Source organism: Haliaeetus albicilla, chromosome 13 (genome assembly GCF_947461875.1).
Source record: "Haliaeetus albicilla chromosome 13, bHalAlb1.1, whole genome shotgun sequence".
Taxonomy (NCBI): domain Eukaryota; kingdom Metazoa; phylum Chordata; class Aves; order Accipitriformes; family Accipitridae; genus Haliaeetus; species Haliaeetus albicilla.
The window spans coordinates 10644480-10667116 of NC_091495.1; the positions used below are offsets into that span (position 1 = coordinate 10644480).

Below are 22637 nucleotides of genomic sequence, written 5' to 3' on the forward strand. Positions count from 1 at the left end.
ATCAGCTCACCTGGAAGCTCCTTAAGCGGACAAGCAAGGACTTTGGAGGGACAAAATTAATAAAGTCGCTTCTAACTAGAATGAAAGGGGGAGCCATTCGCTTCTGCATACATGTGTTGGTTCAGTTTATTTTTTTTCACTACTTATTTTTTGTGTGTAAATATATGTAGATAACCAAGAGCCTATAATATAATACATTTACCTGTGTGTTTGTGTAGGTATAGGTACACACACATCGACAGTAATTGAACCAAATTGTTTGTGATACAAGTGTCAGAAGTGCAGTAAGTCTAAAGGCTGTACTTTCTGGATCAATTCACACCTTGAGTGAGTGCTTTAGCAGGAAAATATTGACTGGATCTACTTAAAAGTCATACTGCTATTTTATTGCTTTATTCAGCACACTTGAATCAAATAATTACAATTCTCGCTTTTCCTTTTTTATCTGCGAAAGACAGAAATTTCTGTCATAGGCAAGTTAAGCTCAATTTCTAGAAATGTAACACCTGAAATGGAGGCAGAACTGGTGGGAGGAAAAAAAACCCCTAATATGAAAACTTAGATTTGCATGTTTCTTAAAAAGGAAATTAGAATATAAATCTAAATTTGCAAGTAAATGAAAGCTGAAAGAGCAGAGCGTATGCATAATGTTTACACCTTGACCATTATACACGGAGCTAAATCTATTGATTTGCGATTGAATAATTGAATAGGGCTAACTGTCTGGTCAATAGGAGTGAAGCTGCTATGGGACAGAAACATAGGTGATAATAGAAGGCTTCAGCTGCAGAAGGATGTCATTATAATTATATTGTCTCATTTAATCACATTTACTAATACGGCCAGAAAAAAATTTTTTTATTGTAATAACGTAACACAGGCATTTTTGTTAATGTGCGATTCTTATGTATTGTACTAAAGATGTTAATATGATCCCATTAAATGTTAGTGTACAAGTCTACTAGAGATAGCAGGATTGTTGCACTTGTATTGGTGTATACTGATATATTTTTGACTGGTATTCTAGACCTTCCACCCACCACTAAGTGGGAAATGGATACAGGAGTCGTGAACAGCATCTCAGTGCACCCTGATATGTTCTGTAAAGGCTTCCTTGAAGAGCATTAGATCTTTGACTTTCAGGCAGATGGAGCTGTAGGACCCGGGAAAAGAGCAATTGGTGGTGAATTCCATGTTTCTTTGGAACTGCTAGAACCATACAGATACCCATCTGGGAGCTGTATATCCACGAAAACCTTTATTGTAAGTTTCTTCATATTAATGATTGGAGAAAAGTACAAGATGTGCTTAATGTCTTCCTGTGCTTGGTTCATATGCGTACTCGTGTGTCCAAGAAATCATTTGGCCTAGAGTCTAAATATGGCCCTATACAAAGTTTACAATATTACGGGCTCAGTCAGCTGATACACGGATTTAAAAGAAGGCATGTATACAGAAAGAAAAATTAGAATTCTGTTACCACAGGGACAGATTTCAGTGGCCTTCATTATGGAAGTCTCTACCTGCTTTAGATCTGGGGGGTCTAGAGATGACTTGAGGGTAGCTAGTACCTTATGGGGAGGGAGGGAGGAAGGATTTGTTTACTCTTGAGCGCATGAACTCAACCTTTGTTACTGGTTTCTTCTGACTGTTTCAGAGCTGTTAATTTCCCATGGTGAAAGCTCTGATTCACCAGCGCAGTCAGGTTACCCTGAGCTGAGGACATTTCACTAGTCTCACTTGTCTCCAGTATTAATTCTGTGCCAAATTATTGCTTCCCCAGTCAGTGAAATATTAGAAGATAGGGAATCTCACCTCAGTCTTGGAGAGAACAGTTACATACTTCTATATTACATTGAATTCTTCCTTAATAGTTATGGATAACAAAAGTAGGACACCCATGCGGAAAGTCCCTGCTTTACAAGCAGATCGGTTTTTTGGTTTTCAGTATTTAAAATAGATGCTTTCCTGCTTGTCAGTATTTATTGTAGTTAAACCGTGAGCGTTTAATTTAGTGTTTCTTGCACCTTTAAAAAATGCAACCCCTTTAATCTGTTGTTTTAAAAAGCATGCATTAGATGTCAGACAACATAACGACAGCATGTAGAGATAACCCTGATGTAAGTGATGGTTCCAGTCATCTAGTGTATGGATAAAAGATTTCTGAGGCTATGTTACTTGGCAGTTCAACATGATCTAGCTGTTTGTTAATCAGAGAACACGAGAAGAACAAAGGAAGGAGAATAAAAATGTTGAAAAAAGTGTTGTATAGCTAGAAGATGTACAGCGGGACGAGTAATGCAGTGGTAGGATTGGATAAAGCAGAGTCATGGAAACAATGAGCCATAAGAGGGCAAAATTTGTTTCACTTTGTTTCATGTGACTTGAGTTTGTTGGTAAGGGGGATAACACTTTGTATTCAGTCAGAGAGCATGTTCTGTAAATCTCTTCAGTTACCCGTTCCCTGGGTGTCGCAATAGATTAAGTCGCTGTGTGATGATATGACACCGCCATCACTCGTCTTCCTGGGATATTGCTGGAGGCAACAACAAACCTGCGTCTTTGGCACATGTGAAGGAATTTAGTGCTTGAGGGGTTAAATTACACAGGCTCCCCTGTGGATCAGCTTATGTTTGGACAGTAATAATAGCAATAACATTAATAATAAAAATGCCAGAGCAAAGGGAGTGGAGGGGGAGCAGGGGGAGAAAAAGGAGGAAGAGTGATGGAAGATGGGCTGGGACAGTCGGGGAGGGGGGGAAAGGCAGGCTAGAGAGAATGCGTTTTGTACGGCAGGTGTACCGGCTCCATGTCAGGTGTCGTCGGAGCCTCTGCGACATGCACATGCACAAATACACATTACAAAAGCTTTGAGGATGGTTGGTGGCTCTGTGTGTGTGTGTGTGCGCGCGCTCTCGCTTCGAGCCATGATATCCTAGGGCAATGTAACAAGCAATTCATGTCAGCTCACAGTAAAGATTATTGGTGTTTTCACTGGGGAAATATTTACGCTCCATCTTCTATTTTTAGCACTTTGAGCTTGCAGTCAGGTAGAAGGGCTGGTGGGGGAGTGGAAGGAGAGACCCATTGAGGGACACGTCTCATCCCTCAATTAGATGGAGCTAACCCCCTAATCTTGCTTAGGAATAGCTGCTGATGCTAAGTTTTCTTCTTTCTCTTCTGGTTTGTGGGATATTACATTTCACTGCAGTATGGGCAATAGAATGGGATGCCAACTGGAATGTTTTGGTTCTAACAGAAAGCACAAGCGCTTTTTAAGGAAGGTATTTTTACATAGGTGAGGCCTCCAAAAAAACCAAAAGGTAATGTAAGTGCAGAATAATGTGGATTTTTTTTTAAATTTCTTTTTTTAATGGGTGGATAGAAAAGCCATCACAGTAAGGGACAGCAATTTATTGTATTGGGGAAGAAAAAAAAAAAAAAAAGAGAAATCTGAATTTGTTCTCTTTCGGATTTGTTGTTTATCATAATAATCCTTCTAGTGAAAAGGGCTAATTTACTCTTTCTATAGGAATATTTTAAGTGTGATTATCATAATATCACAGCTGCTGAAAAGGTCTAAAATAGGACATTGACCTTGAACGTGTTCCTGTGTTTAGTATGTGGTGCTTAACATTCAAGAAACAATATAACTGCAACTCATTTATTAATGTATAATCTCAAAATGTTAACTCTTGCTCTGTAAATACATGCCGCAAGGATTGTAGAAAGCTTGCAGTATCCCATGAAGCACATGTGGTATTTTATCAGTGTAAATATGTATAAGATTTTCGAGATTTCTGCTGGGAATACTCCATAACTAAAGTAAGTTTTCCCTTTGGTACTGCACTAGTTTATGATTTAATTTTTACTGACATTCCACCAGTCATATTATTAGCTTCACAAAATGAAAGTGAAATAATCCTGTATTAATTAAACAGAGCAACTGAATTCCCTCAGTCATCTTATCCTTGGCTGTCTGAGACAGTAATGCACTTCTTCAGAGAAGCTGAAACTTACACTAAAAAAAGAGCTTGGGGTAATAGTGAGATATCCATATTGAAGTGTGCACCTGAATTATCTGTAGGGAGTAGACCTTTTTTGGTGGGTGACTGGCAACGTGCGTGCGGCTTCCTTTCTTTTTTTTTTTTTCCTTTCTTTTTGTCAGAGCCTTTGGAAAAGGTGTTTCGTCAAGAGAATAATTTTCATTTACAGCAATATGAACGGTTTCTATTCTGTACCAGTGAAGGCAGTCATTTAAATATCCATGCCCTTGAAAATAAAACGAGGAGAAAATATGGAGTATTTATTTGAGACCAGATGAATTGAATGTAGTTCAGTAACATGGTGAGGCAATTGCTGTTATTTCACAGAGACATTTTTTGTATGCTGGAACTGAGTGTCGCAGCAAAAGCTAAAAGCCTTGCTCTCCGTATTTGTGAATGCACTGTGGAAAAGTTCTTGGGAGCATTTGGAGATTTTGTTATGTGAGCTTTTTTCCCTAAAATCAAAACAAGGAGTAATTAATGCTAAATACAGATTGAAGTAGCAGATGGCTTTAAAGTAATAACCTGCTACAGTTTGTCCAACTATGTACAAACAGGTGAGCAGAATTTGGAACTTTTGTAGCGTTTGTTTTTTTAACTCATTAGCGGTACATCCAGGGATGCACCAAGTGCCTTCCAGTGAGAAGCACAAAAGGGAAGAGACCAGCAGACAGTGACAATATTGTTCTAATGTTGATCTCACTGTAGCATAATACATCTGAGTTGTGTTTCTTTAATTAGTGACTGTGAATAAAGAGAAAAATATCATATTGATGATACTTCGATATTTATTTCAAACTCTTAACAATATGGTATTTTCCAGCTAGACTTTGGGTGAGGTGCCATGGTGTACGGCACATTTCTATTGAAAGTAACAGTATACTTGTTTTCAAATAAATTCTCAGCAGCTAATAGACTCTTTCATATTCTCCTTCCCAGATGGCTTGAGCTTGTTGCTCCTTTTGGTAAATACACATTTGACACAATGCACTGTGTGGCTTCTGTGAAGTGCCACTGAATCTTACTTCTTCACTTGCCTTGAGGTAGTTGTGTTTTAAGAATCTGGCTGTTTGGATGCCTTGAAATGTCTATAGTATTTAAATGTGAAGATGCTTAAAGATGTACTGTTTGGCACACGGGAAAAATTATATGCAGAGAGAGACATGGAAATGTAGGTGCTGCTCAGTAATGCCCCTTGACTGGTACAGGCACTCGTGACGGTTTTTTCCTTCCCCTCTCTGATTCCATTACCACTGTTTTATATAGACTCCTTGTGGTAAGATTTTGCACTGTACATTTTGAGTTACAGTTAGTGCAGACGTGTGTTTGCACGCGTGTTCTTATTCCGTATCCCCTGATAAAATTCAGTAAACCGATACCTGTTTTGCTTTTTTTCTTTCCCCTACTACTAATTTATTTCTACAGAAAAACTTGAGAAAAGGAAGCTACGGTTAGCCCCAGTTTATTTGCTGCTATAATCTCTTTCTTATCTTTTTTTTTTCCCTTCCCCAAACTGAACTGTAACTGTGAAAGCCAAGTTCAAGAATGTAGTTGGAATTCCAGGCCCCAGTCTGGTGGAGGTGACACTTTCAGTCCCAGGGGAAGAAGCCAACTGCTTTGTTTATCAACATGCAAAGTACAGCACTGTGTTTCTGGTTCTCCAAGAAGCAGCGCTGGCAGGGACCAGAGCCGCTTGCCTGAATGAAAGATGGTTGATAGAAAGGTAGTGATGGTTCACAGGGGGAGAGGAAAAATGTATTATTTGGGGGTGTAGAGGAAGGTGGGGGACGACAAGCCAAAAGGGTAGCAGAAACTATGTGAACGTGAAAAGGAGGGCTTACAGGAAGACAGACCATGATAGAAGGAAAGAGACCATCATCTTTCAGCACCTGAATATATATTTATAATCTTAGGAGCTAACGAACAAAAGTAGAAATCAAGCTAACCTGTGCTTTGGTAAGTTTCAAAATGGATTAGCTGTCATATTTTAAGGAGGGTGTATTCCAGGGAACTTAATGCAGAAAAGTGACCTTATCAAATTACTCATGTATAGGGATTCATTATGGGCGATTTTTAAATAAGAAAACACATACACATGAAAAGATCTGAAGGCATTTTAGCATAAAAAATATTGAAAAATGGCAGTTTGGGGTATAAATCTATAAACAGACACTCAGAGGACACTCAGTACAAACAATATATTTGTATTTTTATGTTTTGCCAATGAGCACATGTAAATCAGTTTCTGAGAACTGTATTTTGGGTTTATATAGTAATACAGATACCTATACATAAACATTTCATATTCAAGTTCTGATTTGATTCCAAAATCCACATTTATCAAATTCTTACTTAAAGAGGATGTTCTAATACAGTAACATGATTAAATGCCTCTCATTTTAAAATTTGTTAAAAACTGTTTTTTTTGTCTCTGATGTTTCTACAGAGTACTTGGATTTTACTCTACATTCAGAGCTTTTTAATTCACTGCTCACAAGCGAATTTACATCTTAATTACAGAGTTCACATTTAACAATATAGACAGCATAATGCTACTGGTAATTAAGCTTTTATACCTGCTTTTATACAGTAGTCTGAGCTGTAGGTTTGGTGTGCGAGTTCCGATTCCTAAACTTGCATGTATTTATACCAGGTTTGTAGGAAGCAGGCCCAGTCTTCACATAAGGTTAAATACATAGCACTCGAATCTCTCTGCTGTGAACATACACAAACACATCTACTGAACTTAGACATTTTGGAATTGGGTTCTGTTGCTGTATTCATTTGGTAAAATGCTGTGAAACAGATTTGGAGAGGGCATTTGCGTTCCCTTTGTGAATGGTATTAATGCATTCTGAAGGTGTGCACTGATTTGTTTTGATCTAAGAGATTGCCATTTGCATCATGTTAGGGCTCCAGTCACAAAAGATTTTGTAAGAGTTGAGCTGAATTATAGAAAAATTACGGTCTTTCCAGGGGATTTTTTTTTTCTTGCCAGAAATAGCCTACATCTGTTTGCACTGGTAGGGGCAGAAACACTTTGAACGTGGAAAATAAGTGTGTTGTCTTAGTTGTAATATTAAGTAAAAATAGTAGCTTTTGAGAGAAAAAAATGCACCCCCAATTCATTACTGATCCCTTCAAAAATGGGGTGTGTGCGTGTGTTTTAGTGCAAACAGCGTCTCTAAATTTGAGTATGGTCATTTTCTTGGAACAAGTTTAATCAGGGATCTTTCACACGACAGAGATGAGCAACTGAGCTGGCTCTAAGCCGCGGTTTGCTGGAACTGGGCTTGGTGATGTTTTATGCAGGCATACATACAGGGCTACATGTTTATTTCCTTTTTAGTTTGGTAAAAATTACTTTACAAAAACCCAACCCCCCAGACACTGTAGAGGTCTACGCACACTCCCAGATTTACTAATGCAGACCTACTACAGCGCAGTCCTTATCTTGTTAAAATGAGGCAGGTTGAGTTAGTCCATTATAATCCCTCCACAGTTACAGAGGAAACTGATCAGTTCTGGAGCTTTTATTTCTCTTTACTATACCTAAATATATACATCTAAATATTCGCACAGGGGCATACACCTTACATATACCCGTGTTAAGGTGTAGCTAACCTGTATACGAACACATATACCTGTATACGCTCCCAGTTGCGCCCGTGCTGTGAAGGAATGGATGAGTGCTCGTTTTGTTAGGAATGTCCTTTTATAGTAAGCACAAGATGAGGCTTTTAATTTTTAAATAGATAATTACATATTAATAAATAAGTATTTCTATCTTATGTCCATTTTTGTCTATTGTAGATAATAAAATCCCAGCCCGCTCCCCCCCCCCCGCCCAGCAACTCGGATGACAATGAAAAGTTGAGTTACCCAGAAGCTTCGGCAGGCTGCACTTGGTGGTGTTATTATTATTTATTTTTTTCCCCGGCGCCGAGCAGTTCCGAAGGTTAGGGAAGCAGCAGCGGTCAGGAGAGGACGCCGAGAGCCGAGCCCGGCCGGCCCCGGCCCCGGCCCCCGGCCCCGGCCGCCACAGCGAAACGCCGCAACCGGCAACGGCAGCGCAAACTTCCTCCTCTCCCTTTACGCGCAATCCTTCGCGCCCTTAACCGGGAGCCTGCCAAGGTACCTGCCGAACCGCGCCTGAAGTTCGAGCCGGCCTCCCGGCGGCTGGGAGGGGAGGGGAGCGGAGCGGAGGGGAGCCCCCGGCGGGCCGCCGGCGCGGACATGTCCGCCGGCTCTGCCCCAACCGCCGCCGCCGCCTCAGGCCGCTCCCCCGTCCCCACCCCTCTACCTGCCGCGCGGCCCGCGCGCCGGGCCGCCCCGGCGCCCCTGGTGCCTGATTGGCCGCCGCCCCACCAATCCGCCGTCCCCCCGGGCCGGGGGGACTGCATATGTAAAGCCCTACTTCATATTCATGAGCTCCGAGCGGGGCTTTAAGTCCTTGATTAGGCGCGCGGGCGAGCTTTTGGTCCCAACTGGCCGCGCCTGCCGCCGCCGCCGCCGCCGCCGCCTCGCCCGGAGAGCACTCGTGCCAAGTGCGCGGCGCTCGGCCACGGAAACTTTGATTTACCGCGGGGGCGCACGAAGAATGGTCGCCGGGCGCACATGGATTCGGTAGAACTTTGCCTGCCGGAGCCGCTCTCCCTGCACTACGAGGAAGAGTAGGTACCGCTCCCCGCCCCCACCCCACCGCCGCCGCCTGCCCCAAAACATGACAGGCGCCTAGACGCCGCTGCAGGTAACGCTGTGCCGGGGCCGCGGGCGTCAGCCGTCGCGGGCGCGTCGGGCCCGGCCCGGCCCGGCCCGGCCCGGCCCGACCCGACCCGGGGCACTGCGCGGCGGCTGCGCGCCGGGGACGCGGGGCGGCGGGGGGGGGGGGGTTGGCGGGGGGCGGGCGGGAGGCGCCCGGCAGCGGGCCGCTCCGCGCCGGGGAGGAGCGGTGCTGTCGGCGGGCGAGCGCCCGGCCCCGCTGCCTGCCCCGGCGCTCGCAGTCTGACAGGTGCGCCGGATCCCCTGTCAGCGCCGGCTGTGAGGCGGCGGCGGGCGGGAGGGAGCCCGCCCGCGCGCCGCTGGGGCGGCGGTTGGGAGCGGCCGGCCGCCGCGCTGCCCTGAGGTAACGGCCGCCCTGCCGGGGTGCGCCGCGCCGGCCGCGCAGCCTGAGGGACCGGGGGGGCCGTTCCGTACTTTTGCGGGGGTCCGTGCCGCGCGGCGTGGCCCTCCGCGCTTGCTTTTCCCTACAAAAGGCAGCAAAATACTTTTTAACGAGCCGCAGTTCTTGGCTGGCACTTATTAGCTACCTGGCGGAGCGTCTCCGGCGACGAGCGTGGCGCCCGAACAAAACCAGGCGGTCTGGGGCTGACGAGTGGCTCCTGAACTTGGTTTCAGCCCACAGCCGGGATTAAATATTAGTATATCACGGGAGCTGTCACCGATTCATTTTTCTTTATGTCGAGCCACTTACGTAGCTGTGCCTTCGTACTACGCTGAGAGTGACGGTAACGCCGAAGGAAAAACCCAAGCTAATAGCCAGCGTCGCCCTAGACGCAGTCTGTGGAAAGGCTGTATCGCGAGGTGACAGTGTATTATAGGTGGATGCCCACTAGCTGTCCTTACTGTCTGCATATTGCATTGCTATTTGTAATTAAGCCAGAGATGAAAAGTAAAATGCGGTGATTGCACGTTGGTGAAATAATACGGGAAGTAACAAATAGCCTGGCTCGCAGGAATACAGTTTGGGAAGGGGAGGTAGGGAAACCCACTGTAATGTTCTGGGATAAATGAAATAAACAGAGGTAGGATGCCCTCTCGGATATGGCTTGTAGGTCAGTGCACGGTGAGCCACTGTGTAGCGTAAGATAGCTTCGTAAATGTAAGAATGCAGTTTCCACAGCTTTTACTAACAGTAATGTGTTTTTTATAAAATACGTAAAAAGACGGTAAGTTTGGGGGCTTGGGGGGGGTTTGTGGATGCTTCACACCCCCCCACCCCCCCCCCCCCCCGGAGCTTTCTTGAATTTACCTTCTTACAGCTAATTTGAATGATTAGTTTAGATAAGCCTCTTGGAGTAGATGCATTTAAATGAAATCAGGGCACATGTCTTTTTGGCTCTGGTGAGAGATTCAAACTAATTTTTTTCTTCCTCTTAGGCTCAATTAAAAGTCATCTTAAAATATTCCCAATATATTGTCCGAGCATGTGGTTGAGTGGACACAGAGAAATAACTAACGTTCAGAAACATATCTGCTTCTCTGTCTCAATTAATAAGCCCCAGAGTTTTACATGTTATTAATATTCATAGTAATTGTGTTTTGACTATATGTTGTTACATGCGTATGCACATACAAGCATAAGGACATACAGAATAAATATAGTAGTTTCTGCAGTTCTTATGTTATGGATGAGGGCAGAGAGGATTTGAGCTAAAAATTGCCCGAACATTTTGGGAGTGCACAGACATCTGTCTGACCATCACTAGGTATGCTTTGATTTTAAGGCAGAGCACGTTAAAGAATGCAATAACTTAAAGCCAGCTGCAACCTTGGCTTTTTGCTTTTTCAGCAGTAAAAATAACACTAATAATTACTAATAGTTAATAAGCTAACAGATGCAATAAATATATCTGCTCATTTTGACATATGTGTCAGTTTAATCATTCTAAATGAATCAGTGCGTTCATAACGTGAAATCTCCTTCAACCTCTGATTAAAATGTAACGTTGACTAAAGGATTATAGAGCGGACTTAATTTTACTGACTGTTTTAACAGTTGTCACAGCTGTTGGAAGAAGGAAAGGCAATTGAAACACTCCAAAAAAAAAAAAAAAAAAAAAAAAGGCGGGGGGGGGAAACGATGACACACACGGGACGGGACTAGTTTAGTAAATTTAAACATGATCTCTGAATGCCAAACATAGAAAACTGAGAAGATTTGTAACTCCAGAAAGCTTCTCTGCACTATGTACGTTTGCCCTTTGATGGCTCACTGTGTTTCATTAATTTGAACCCTCAGCAGTTTCCCTACTTTCTCCGTTTAAAAATGTGCAGCAGCGTTTAAACACAAAACAAATTCAGCTGTTAACAGTGTGCATAGATTTTATTCTTACAATGCAACAGATAAAATACACAGATGACAAATAAAGATTGTGTAGCGTGGCTGTAACATTTAAAAAGTGGACATAGGCGTTACATCGTGCGATTACTTCAGTGCAGTGATGGTCGGTGTACACGTTTTTTATTTTTCTAACCATTCTCATGTTGCAATGTGGGAATGGTCTGTGGAGTTACTGTGAGAGTCTGGGTTATGTTTGTGTACGGATGAATGTAAGTGCATGTATACTCACGTGCATCAGCACGTAAATATATATATTTATGTGCGAGGTGATTATATGCTAAATGTAAAAGAGCTTGTGTCGGTTTCACTCTTTAAAATATTTTGGCATAGCTTCTAATTCCCGAAGAATTTATTTTAGAAATGTCTTTCATTTGTGAAGGGAAGAAAGGGGTGGACTGAAGAATGCTTCTTTGTGAAGTGGGAAGCAGCACTTGATTACACTCCAGGGTTTCTCCAGGCTGTGGAGATCTTTAACCTCATGCATTTGTCTTATTAGATAGCTATTTACAGTTATTAAGAAATAAAGCCCAAAGTTAATATTAAAGTCAAAAGTCTCCAGGCCTCCGGACACATACCCGGTGTGTAATGTGGCACGCAGCTCTGTGTTGTGAAGGCAGCCCCCAAGTGTGGGTGAGTGAACAGACTCTGCTTGTGTTCTCCCCTTGGGCAGCAGGCAGGCCTTGGTCCGTTCTTCCTTCTCTGTTTCCGGTTGTAGGTCTTTGCTTTTTTGGTTTTGATAGACTGCTGGCAAGTTTTTAAATCCTGCGGAAAGTATAAAGGGTTTGTGCTGAAATGCCCGGCTGACAGCTTTTCATTTACTGGGGCTTGCCCCTCTTTTAGTGATGGTTGCTCATTTTAATGTGTTTATGGTTGTGCTCTTTTATTTACTGAGCCTGGTGCGTTGCAGCGGTAATTAACCCGTGTTATTAGCAAAGCCCTGGTGGATATCCATTAATTCTCTTGAATGGCTGATAATTTTTTCTGTACTTTTTCTCCCCCATTTCTTCCTAAGGCACGCTCTCCTTTTTCTAACAATCCTTAAGCTTCAACATTTCCTACAGATTTCTTTTTAAACCGAGGCAGGTAGAAGAGCACCATCCCCATAGTTCCATAATAAAGAATAACTATTGTCTTAACAAACTGTTTTCAAAGATGCTAATGGGAAGCAAAACAACTGGGAGAATCTGTAGGGAACAATTTATTTAATTATTATTTTTCAAAACACATGCTTAATGATAAGAAAAGAGGTAAGAATTTCCTTAGTCCTTTTTTTTTTTTTTTTAACTGCATTAGTTGTTGTGAATATTTTAGCGTTCATATTTTAATCAGATTTCAACTTAGTTAATAGCACTTCGGGCATTTAAAAAATATTGAGCCAGCAGAAAAATACTTGTGCTTGCACTGCTGAGAAAAGATAAGGGCCGCCTCATTAGCCAACCCTACTTTTGCAATTAATTTCAAATACATGGTGCTATTCATCAAATACAGAAGGTAACTTGTCTATGATAATATTTAACAATACTTGAAGCCTACTTTGCTTAGAGTAGCTAAGAAGTATGATATGTCTGTTCTCACAGATACGTCAGTCCATATGCTATGCTGCTATTTCTGTATGTTACAGAGCAAAATTATGATAGAAAAATTATAGTATAAAAATATGAATTATTTATAAGTGACATGATTATTCATTTTACGGAATGTTTTTAAACGATTGACCCTTGACCTACAGGGAGGTTGCTTGCACCCCTGTGGAAGTGTAAGTAGGAATGAAAAAACCACTTATTTGAACCTTTCAAGGAAGTAGATCAAATAATTATTTTTTTGCCTAGGATAAGTGAAATGCATAGGATAAGTAAGAAAAAAAAAAAAAGGGAGGAATTCTTGCTCCTACTGAAGCTTAAAGTAGCCTCTGTCTATAAGATAAGCTTTGCTATGCATTCATCTTCATAGCAAATTCATGGAGGGAAGAAACAATAAAATGTTGATCCGTTACAAGTGCATATGAGCCTCACGCTACCAAGCTCTCTAGAGGAAATCTGTGATTATGCCGGGCCAGTTTGTTCAGTTTTTATCTCTTTTACATCCACTGGCCTTGTATTAAATTGTCATTGTCCTAAAGCACATGAGAGAGAAATGAATTGCATTTCTCGACATGCTCTGACAGTGAAATATTTAGCCTCTCTGTCTCCAATCATACTCATATGTATGTTTGATAGTGCAGGAATGACACCAACAGTCGCTGCAGCTTGACATTCCACTTATTACATGTTCTTTTACATTTTCTGTATCCTCTTTTACTTTTAGTCTTGAGTTAGATAATCATACATGCATGCATTCATATCTGTAGAAGCATGTATATGTGTGGTTTTGTTTTATATATTTGGATTTTACGTGGAAATCCTCTGTCTATGCACAGCAAATTTTGAGTTCAAATATATATCTATGTATGTGTGCATGTTCCAGGTATATAGTGTATTCCTTATGCAATTTGTCCAGTGTACACCTGTTATTGTATGTACGCACACAGACATGTATACAGTAAGTATATGCAGGGCTATATAACTTCCCTCTATGCAGTTGCTTGTCAAAAACCTGCTGTTTGTTTTTTTTCTTATCCATGAGAAGAGACCTGGCCAGCAATGTAGATAAAGTATTTGCACTTGATTTTATATCAGATTCTCTGTGTAATCTGGCATTTTCTGTATTTGTACTCACAGTTTTGCTTTTAAAAGATGCTGTATTTTTTTATAAAAATTTCCTCTTCCAGGTAATTTACATGACTAATATTTGTTCATATTCCTGTAAGTTTTGGCTGTCAATCAGAGAACTGTTTTTTCAGCTACATGTGTCCTTGGACACACAGTAAGTTTACACCTAAGGAATATGATTTTTTTTTTAGGGGGGAAAGCCTCCTACATACGGTTTTAAATATAAATCGTGATGTCCTCAGACAAAAATATAAAATATACAGTCTATTTTAATGGTCCTTAGTCCTCACCAAAAATCTTATAGGTTTTTTTTTGTTATGGTTTGCTTGTCCAGAAGTAAATATACTCTGAAACATTAAAGAAAAGTATTAAACTGAATTACGTACTGCTATTTCAGAGAGTAATACTTAATTATTTTTAAAGGATTTTGTTTTGCCTTTTCAGTAGCACTTTGGAGAGTAACTTCAATAGATATAGTAGAAGATCACCTTTTGACATGTGTGTCTTGTGAAACAATTTATGTATTTGCTATGTTACAGAAGCTTTAAATCTCTTGGGTTTGTTTACATAATGCTTGTAATGTTTTTCAATTAATTTGTGTTTCCTTCAAACAAAGAAGGGCTTTTCTCTTTGCTATTCCTTAATATAGCAGGTTTGCATTAAAGGGAATCTTGTCTAATTTCCAATTATTTTCCTCTATTAAGGAGCATAGCTTTTTAATCAGAGCATCATTTCCCACTTCTTTTAAAATTGAAATAAAATTTATTTTTCGCTTCAGCTTCCTAGATTTGCTAAGAAAAATCTCTGTTAACATCCTAATGAAAGTTAGAATGATATAGGTACTTTTACAGAGTATAAGACAAGCATATGCTGTTTTTCTTTATTGCTGAATGTCTAATTCTTACCGTGGGTCACCATTCTGAATTTGCATGAAATCTAGATGGAATTTTCTGATTTAGATCAAAATGCTTTACAAGGCAAAACAAAAAATACTATTAGAAATATAAATTTGTATTTTTCATGACACTGACACAGAACATTAAGCATGAAATTGGAGAAGGGTCTCCATATACTGCAGAAAGTTAGTATATTGGGGTGTATGAAATAGAGGTTCCTTGTCCTGAGTCTAATCAAGCCATTTATAATATCCTTGTATAGAATTGTGCACATTTATTTATATGATAGCCTACTGAAATATGATGAGTTACCTGTAGGATAGTCTAAATAATATATCCTTTTATCATATACTGAAAATTATATTCCCTTTCCCTGTGTAAAACCTCTTTGCAGATTTGAGCTGGAGTCTTTATGTGGGAGGGCAGATTCTCTTAAAGGATTGCGTTCTGAAACCAAACTTTTAAGATAAAGCGATTTGAGATTTTTAAGTTATTACTCTTTAGTTTAGCGTGGATGTCTCTTACTCCTCTGTATCTTTATATGCTGCTATAAGTGAAAAAAACCTGCACATCTCCTTTTCATCATTTTGATTGGAACTACATACCATATGTAATGTGTTTTGGCAGCACTTACCTAGCCAAAGAAAACAAATTAATATTAGCCATGCTGAGGGGTGTCAGAAGTATCACAGATGTGTCGATTTAGCTTTGCTCCATCACACACTCTTTCCTTAAACAACTGGTCAAGCTGTCGCAAAATGTAGTGTTGGCTACAGCAAGATTCTAATAGGTGTGATCAGAGATTGATGGCTTTGGCAAGTTACAATGAGAAGATGATGTGGAGTTGCTGTTGCTTGTTTTGAATGGCCTCAGAAAAAATCCAAACAAACAAAAGCAAAAAAAAAAAGGGAGAAAAAAAATTTAAAAAATTATAAGGCAGCCCCCTCCCCCCAAGCCAGCTAGACATTAAATTTAAAGTCGTGCAGATGAAGAGATACTGTCAAGCGTAATGAAAAAGTCTATCTAAAAGGTAGTGCTGACTTGTTCCTGAGCATTTCTGAAATTCCTTCCCATATAAAGGTGCCAGGACGGGTGGGGAGAGGAGGAGGTGGCTTGATTTATTCAGTCCATCCTTACCCGTGATAGTGCTCTTCTTTTCCCCTTTCTCCCTATTTCTGGGTTTGTTTCTAGAGCTATTTTTTTGAAGAAACACTTTTTTAAATCTCACACATGAATATTTTTAAGGAAATACAGGATGGTAAAATCTAATAAAGAACAATAGTTAACAAAATGGTGAAATCATACTCCTTTATGTACTCTCAGCTGTGTTCTTAGTATAGCCAGTTACTGGCAGTTTGTACAATTCTCCATATATTGAAAATGCAACAGAGAGAAAGGATCAAGCAATTTTCTATGTACACTTTATTTACTTTTAATTTTTTTTTTTTCCTGTCTTAAAATTGTCTGCAGGATTTGGTTCATGTCTTTTCAGAGGATGAATGCCCGTGTCCTTTGATGTTTAAGTTGGTATTTTCTTGCTTAGATGGACTGTGGTGTGCTTGGTTGCCAAGTATTAATGCTAAAATAGTTTTCAGAGGAATTAATTTCGGAAAGTCTGTGAGGTTTTCTTTAGCACAATTATTTTGCCCCTTTAAAAAAAAAAAAAAGGGAGAAAAAACATGTAGTAAAAATAAAAGCTAAAACTCATGTGCCATCTTAAAAACAAACAGATTTAGAGTGTGTTTCCAAAAGCAAATGCACATGGACTGCTAGCAAAATTATCTTTGGAGAATAGTAAAATTCTAACAGCAAAAAGTGGATTTTTTTTTTTTTTTTTTTTTTAATTTCCAGCATGGTAGTTTAATGTTCCATGAATGCAAGATTTCCTCTACTAAATTATATTCACTTTCCCAGCAGTGAAAGAATTCCCTGGCAGTGTTCTCATAGCAGCCGTTAACGTAGTGGGACAGATTAGATGTCTTGAAGTGGCATGAAATGGCATGTCTTTAACCAACTGTTCCCGTGAGCGTTAAAGGGGTGAGAATCGGATTCCCAATAACTGAGTAAAGCTCACGGGCACCCCGTCGTTCTTCTCGCAGGAGCTGCTTGGGCCCAGTTGGTGCTGGGTGGTATTCGAAGAGCTGCGCAGCCACTGTTGGTGGCTGACATTAGTATGAATGACACCTGTCCCATCAATCACCAGGCCGCAGTGTCACAGATGGAGAAACAACAATCGGCTGAATTAGCCGGCACTGCACACTTGGCTTAATTCAGCTCATTGTTCTCCTACAAATCTAGAGGATGGCTCGTTCTGCGCTGGGAGTCCAGACAGAAGCACAAGATGGGCTCAGGTGGTGGCACGTGCCTGCCCTTTGCTGCTCCGTCAGAGGTGTTCGGCAAAAGGCTGTCAGGGGCTGGGGCTGGTGGGAAGGAGCGCTCCACGCAGGGACTGAAGCTTCAGCTCCTGAGGGCGGCTGTAATTAATCAAGAGCTGAAACTCAGGATTTCTCCTGGTGTTCCAGAACTTCTCATGTAGCTATCCAAAAGCGCCCAGCACAGGGCCAGTTTAACATTTAACTCTTCAAATACTACTACATTGTAGCTGTCACTCTTGAGAAGAATGAAGGGAGATTCTGCACGTATTTCCTATGGCTGTGCAGTAAACAAAATCTTCAAAGCCATGGCCTTTCTGAAGTAGTACATCTTTTATTATTCCTCAGTAGTTAGCACTGAAAATTCAGTATCTGAGACACTGAATGAAAAGGAGAGTTGCTGACAGCCTTATTTGGGAGGGGAGTGGTGTTTTTTGTTTTTGTGGTGGGTCTTTTAATGCCAGATGAAGGTTAGATCATGAGGAATCTCGGTCGTCTTGTTCCCGACAAAAACAGTAAAGGCATTTAAATGCCTTCAGACACTGTAACCATTTTCTTTTCTGTCTTTCTGTCTATCTTTCTGTCTGTCTTTTTCTTGCCCCTTGCAAATCAGAGTCAGTTCCTACAGGACAGGAGAATAAAATAAACAAAAAAAGCAAAGAGAATTATTTCCCTGCTCTTAAGTCCTGTGTCAGGTATGTTTTGAATGCATTTGAATCCTACTGCTTCCATGCTCTTTTCCTAGTAGCACCAGGTAAATACCTGTGAAATATTGAGATGGAAGTGATCACTCTTTACTTTAGAAAATTTTTCTTTTTTTTTTTTTTTCTTCCCACTTCCCTGTTGTGTTACATGCTATAGAGTGGCTGTATTTTTGTTGTAAGCTAATTCACTGCTGCCGTTTTTGTTACAACTAATGTCAAGCAGAAAACCTGTAGCATGCCAGAAACAGGCTACGATATATTGAAGACGCAGCTTATGTTTGATTGCGTGTAAATACAGTTAGTTAGTTGGGTTTATCTGATAGCCTGGCAGAAAGAGAGAGGAGCAGTACAAACTGTTTTCAGTAACTGTGCTGTTCATACACCTGATAAGATTTAGAGTGCTTTCAAACTACTGATATGCTTTGAATAAGAAAAGAATAATCACATCCATTGGCACTGGCTTATCAGGAATGAAGTAAAATGCCAGCACTTTTACATTAGCAAAAGTAAATGTTTTAGACACTTTGGGCCTTTTTCCCATTTAAATTAAATAGCAGGGTGCTTTTGAGTGTGCTGTAATGAATGGAAGGATTTATTACCTTGACAAAATTACAGGTGAATATGTTGAGAGAGGAGTCCTCGGCAACAATAACAGCTCTTTTGATAAGTGGCTACATCTGTTCATGCTTTTGGTACAGAAATTCAGTAATTTTTTCCCCTCTTGCTCTATGAAGTGCAGTGGCTAACTTAAAATGTGCAGTTCTTCATAGTGTAACATACTTGTGCATTTTGTAATATACTGGCAACACATTTGAAATTCAGCGCATAACACGGCTGTTCATAAAATAATGCTTAATCATTTACTAGTATGTCCTCTGCCTTCAGTTGCTGTGTATTTTCATGTTCAAAAAAGAATATATCTCAGAGTCTCTGCTGGGAAGGCAAGGTATGGTTCATCATTAACTTACCCCAGCAGGCGTGAAGTATGCTTGGATGCACTATTATCTTCTCAAAGTTTACTGATTTTTATTTTTGTACCTTTTTAAAAAATTTTATTTCCAGGTTCTTTTCTTTCATGTGCCTACAATTAATTTTGGGATATTCAAATTTGATGAATGATGGTGTAAGAGTAGATTTGATTGATTTTGGATTATTATTGATTACTGTCAATGAGATCACTGTGACACTCTGAAATCAATGGTATGTGATTAAACCGAGGCACCACTGTTCTATACATTAGGCAGCAGTTGGGAATTTAGGAACTGAATGTTCACAAGCTATAAATTGAGAAAATGTTCAGATTTAAATAGCTCTTTGTTTGGCATTTACTCACCAAAATATGTTTCTTGGGAAAGTTAGTTTTCCCAAGTGCAGGCTTTCAGTAAAAGAAAGGTCATTGATTTAAGGTTTATTAAATTTTAGCTAAAAACAACTGGATCCATTTGGGTGTAAAATAATTTAAGTACATATTGCAGGCAACCTTCATGCTTTAGAGCTGTTGCTCAGAGGTTTCATTCTTCTATGAAGATGTCAACTGTAAATATAAAAATGCATCACTGAAAATGTAATGGTTTAAAGATTCAAACTGAAATAAAAATTCCTGCCTGGGGAAAGCACTATAATCAAAATAAAGTAGTGTTAACTTTTTTTTTTTCTGTGGAAGCCATACTTGAAAAGAGCGCTTGAAGGCAGCAGGTAGCGAGGTTGGTAGGGAATGCCAATTTTTATTTATTTAATTTATTTATTTATTCTCACCCACAGATTACGATAGTCTAGCTTTGGAATCAGCAGTACACTTCAGCCACTAATACTAGACAATATGTAAGCTGCTGCTGCTTCTGAAATCTGGTATCCTGGCATTTAAGTCAACTTTATAATCTGGCAAAAAACCCACCTGGCAATACTAAAATCCAGCTTCTGAAGCACTTTTATTTCTGAAGGCTTTTTGTGTCTTTTAATATCTTTTTAGCATATATTAAATTTTTTAGGAGTGGTGGCCTGGATGTACACTTGATGGATGACTGGGGTGGGGCTCCCCCCCCCCCCCCCCCCTTTTTTTTTTAATTTTGTAAAAACGTGTGATACTTGCGCATTAGGTAATGCTGGAACAGGAATACTGCAGATGCAGCTGTTTGACAAAATTGCTGTGGGGTTTTTGTACCATTGTTAGATAAGTTAGTAGAGATTTTCCAATGTATGAAGGACAGCCTGCTGCCAAGCCCTTGCGTCTGTCTTAAGAAATCTTTCGCTTTTACTGGTAGTGGCCTGATTCAAAACTAAATGGGAAGAATGCCATTCATTTTAGTAGATTTTGGATCAGTCTCTATAATTGATTTAAAAAATGAATGATTTGGTAGTATTTTAAAAGAAATCAATGAAGAAATGGAGCCTGTGTCCAAGGATTCACTGCCAGGATGTAACATTTGCACTAGTATGGAGTTGCCTAAGGGAGTGTGACCAGGAAATACTAAGATTACCCCATAATATTTTCTGTGTGAGCTTAAAAGCAGTGTTGGCATTATGCCAGTATCTTCAGTCTTGTGTTGACTAAAGAGGAGGTAGAAATTCTTCAGACGGAGATGGTAAGACAAAGTGAGACTGACGCCTTTTTTTCTTGGTTTTACATCTGAATTGCAAGAAAGGTTTAAATGCTGAATTTACGTAATGATTGATTGATCTTGGTTTGTTTCTGCTGATGAATTTTGGATGAAAAGCTGTAACATGCAATACATATGTCTGCTTGATGGATATTATCTTCCTATGTAGGCAGAAGCACCTTGGTGTTCCTATGCAGAATTAAAAAGTCACAAAGGATGGTCATGGTCATTCAGCATGCCTTTCCCCATGAGATGCAAAATAAATTTTAATAGATGGAGAATTACCTTGACTGGCCTCCAACGAACATTTTATTTATGAAAAGGTTCATATAGTGTTTAAGAGATCTAGGAACTAGGCTCTTGGACAGAAAGCATTTTTCTACTTTTTCTTTTGTAGAAAGAAATAGGCCAAGATGGCATAACAGGATGAAGGAGACATAGTTTGCTCCCCAAATATTCTGATGCTTCTTTATGTTATTCTAGTCATATAAATAAAGAGTACCTTAAAGTAGGTGTGAAAGTATATGTCCTGCCCTCCCTTTTCGAGACTTTGCTAGTGCAAAACTTTGCTGTAGGTAACAGTGCCTACATCTGAGTCTCGATGAGTGGGTGAAGTTGCATGTGATTTCTATACCTGATCTCAGTGCACAATTTGCATCAATGTGTTTGCCAAACAAAGGGTTTCTATTTTAACTGGTTTTCCTTTCCTTGATTTTCTTATTCTCTCTGGATATGAGCACTGTTTAATTCCAGACCTATTCCTTTAATCACTGATCACCTTTTTGTCTCTAGTAAAGCATTCAGTCTTCTCTACAAATGAAGCCATAGGTGTGTTTTACTGCTGGGATCAATGAGAGGAAGATCTGACTTTATGGCCTTTATTAAAAAAAAAAAAGCTTAAATGTGTATATCAGTATTGTGATTAAAAAAAAGCTGTTTTCTAGAACAGTAACATTTGAATTTCATGTGAAAGTGTGTTAAAAGAAGTTTCTTGGAAAATCTATCTGCAAAAGCCTGTTTCTGTAAAGATTCACAAAAGGATGCTTTATCAACATTCAGTACTTCTGTTAGAGCAAAGCCTATTGTTTTCTTAGGCACAAAGGAAAAGGTGTTTTACATAGGATATATTTATAAAGGTTGTGTCCATGACATTTGTCTCTAAGATTTGTTATCTGGAGAAGAACTCCTAGAAAAGCTAGGCATGAGGACTAAATATAAGCATGTGCACTTAAAACTGAATTTTAAATTTTGAACAATGAGGAGTAGCAGAGTAAGGAAAATGAGGCATGCATGTCAGTTCTTCCCTTTTACAGTTTTTGCATAGCAGTTGGGGTTTTGTTTCCACTTTAGTGATTAGTTTTTTGTTGAAGCTGGTGAGGATTGTCTCAGAGCGGCACAAACCACAACCCATCAGCAGGCTGCTAGTCAGCAGCAGGTGTGAACAACATAAAACAGGATTAACGCTGAACCAGAGTGTGCACTAAAAACAGAACCCCTGCCTTGGTTTTACAAGGGCAGTAAGATAGAAGCACTCTTGTGTTTACTAAACAGTGTTCAGTGGACTATGTAAATGGCTCTGCTCAGCTGCAGAGAAATAAGTGCAAGAATTATTATGTATCTGAGATTTTTAAAGGCACTTTTTCCTCCTTTAAGAGTAGACCTCTGTTAGTGTTAAACCGGAGGCATAGAGGCAAATGTCAAGGTGTTCAAAGTTAGTGCTTCAGTTTTTGCAGCAGAGGGAAGGGAGGATGGAGTGTCAGCATTCAGCATTTAATTTTTTTGGTCGTTGACATAGGGGAGCTGGTAGATTGTATTGTCTTTTTGAAATTACACCTTTACGATTTAGGGTTTAATGTGTGCTTATTTCTTCCGTACACATTTCCTTTAAAAAGGCAGCTTTTCCATTCCTTTGCATTTGCATATTTGGGAGCTTTTAAAGCTGTGTATTTATGATATCCATTACATTCAGCATCAAAATCTGCCCTCAGTTATGCTCTGTATTAAAAGTAAGGGGGATACAGTTGCAGTCGAAGCAGAATTTACTTGTTATATATTAGGATTGTTTATAAGCTACTCCCATTTCCCTGCCTCTATCAGTATATTATCTGACCAGAGAAATTTTCATGATTTCGGTAAAGATGTGTTTAAGGTTTGGTAAATACCAATATTTTTTGGTAAATATTGTGTGTAA

At 40.0% G+C, this 22637-nt stretch overlaps 1 protein-coding gene across 12 annotated transcripts in view; it reads left to right on the plus strand.

Moving 5' to 3' along the window:
- ESRRG (estrogen related receptor gamma) overlaps window positions 1-22637 on the plus strand; it is a 408234-nt gene that overhangs the window by 233835 nt on the left and 151762 nt on the right. The window contains exon 1 of one of the 12 annotated variants that reach the window (XM_069800128.1): window positions 8516-8719. The exons of 10 other annotated variants lie outside the window; for them this stretch is intronic. In XM_069800128.1, coding sequence (XP_069656229.1) covers window positions 8664-8719 — 56 coding nt within the window. In that variant the 5' untranslated portion in view covers window positions 8516-8663. Of the gene's footprint in view, window positions 1-8515; window positions 8720-8775; window positions 8797-22637 lie in introns of those variants that run through there. One more of the 12 variants, XM_069800127.1, reaches the window with a different exon arrangement.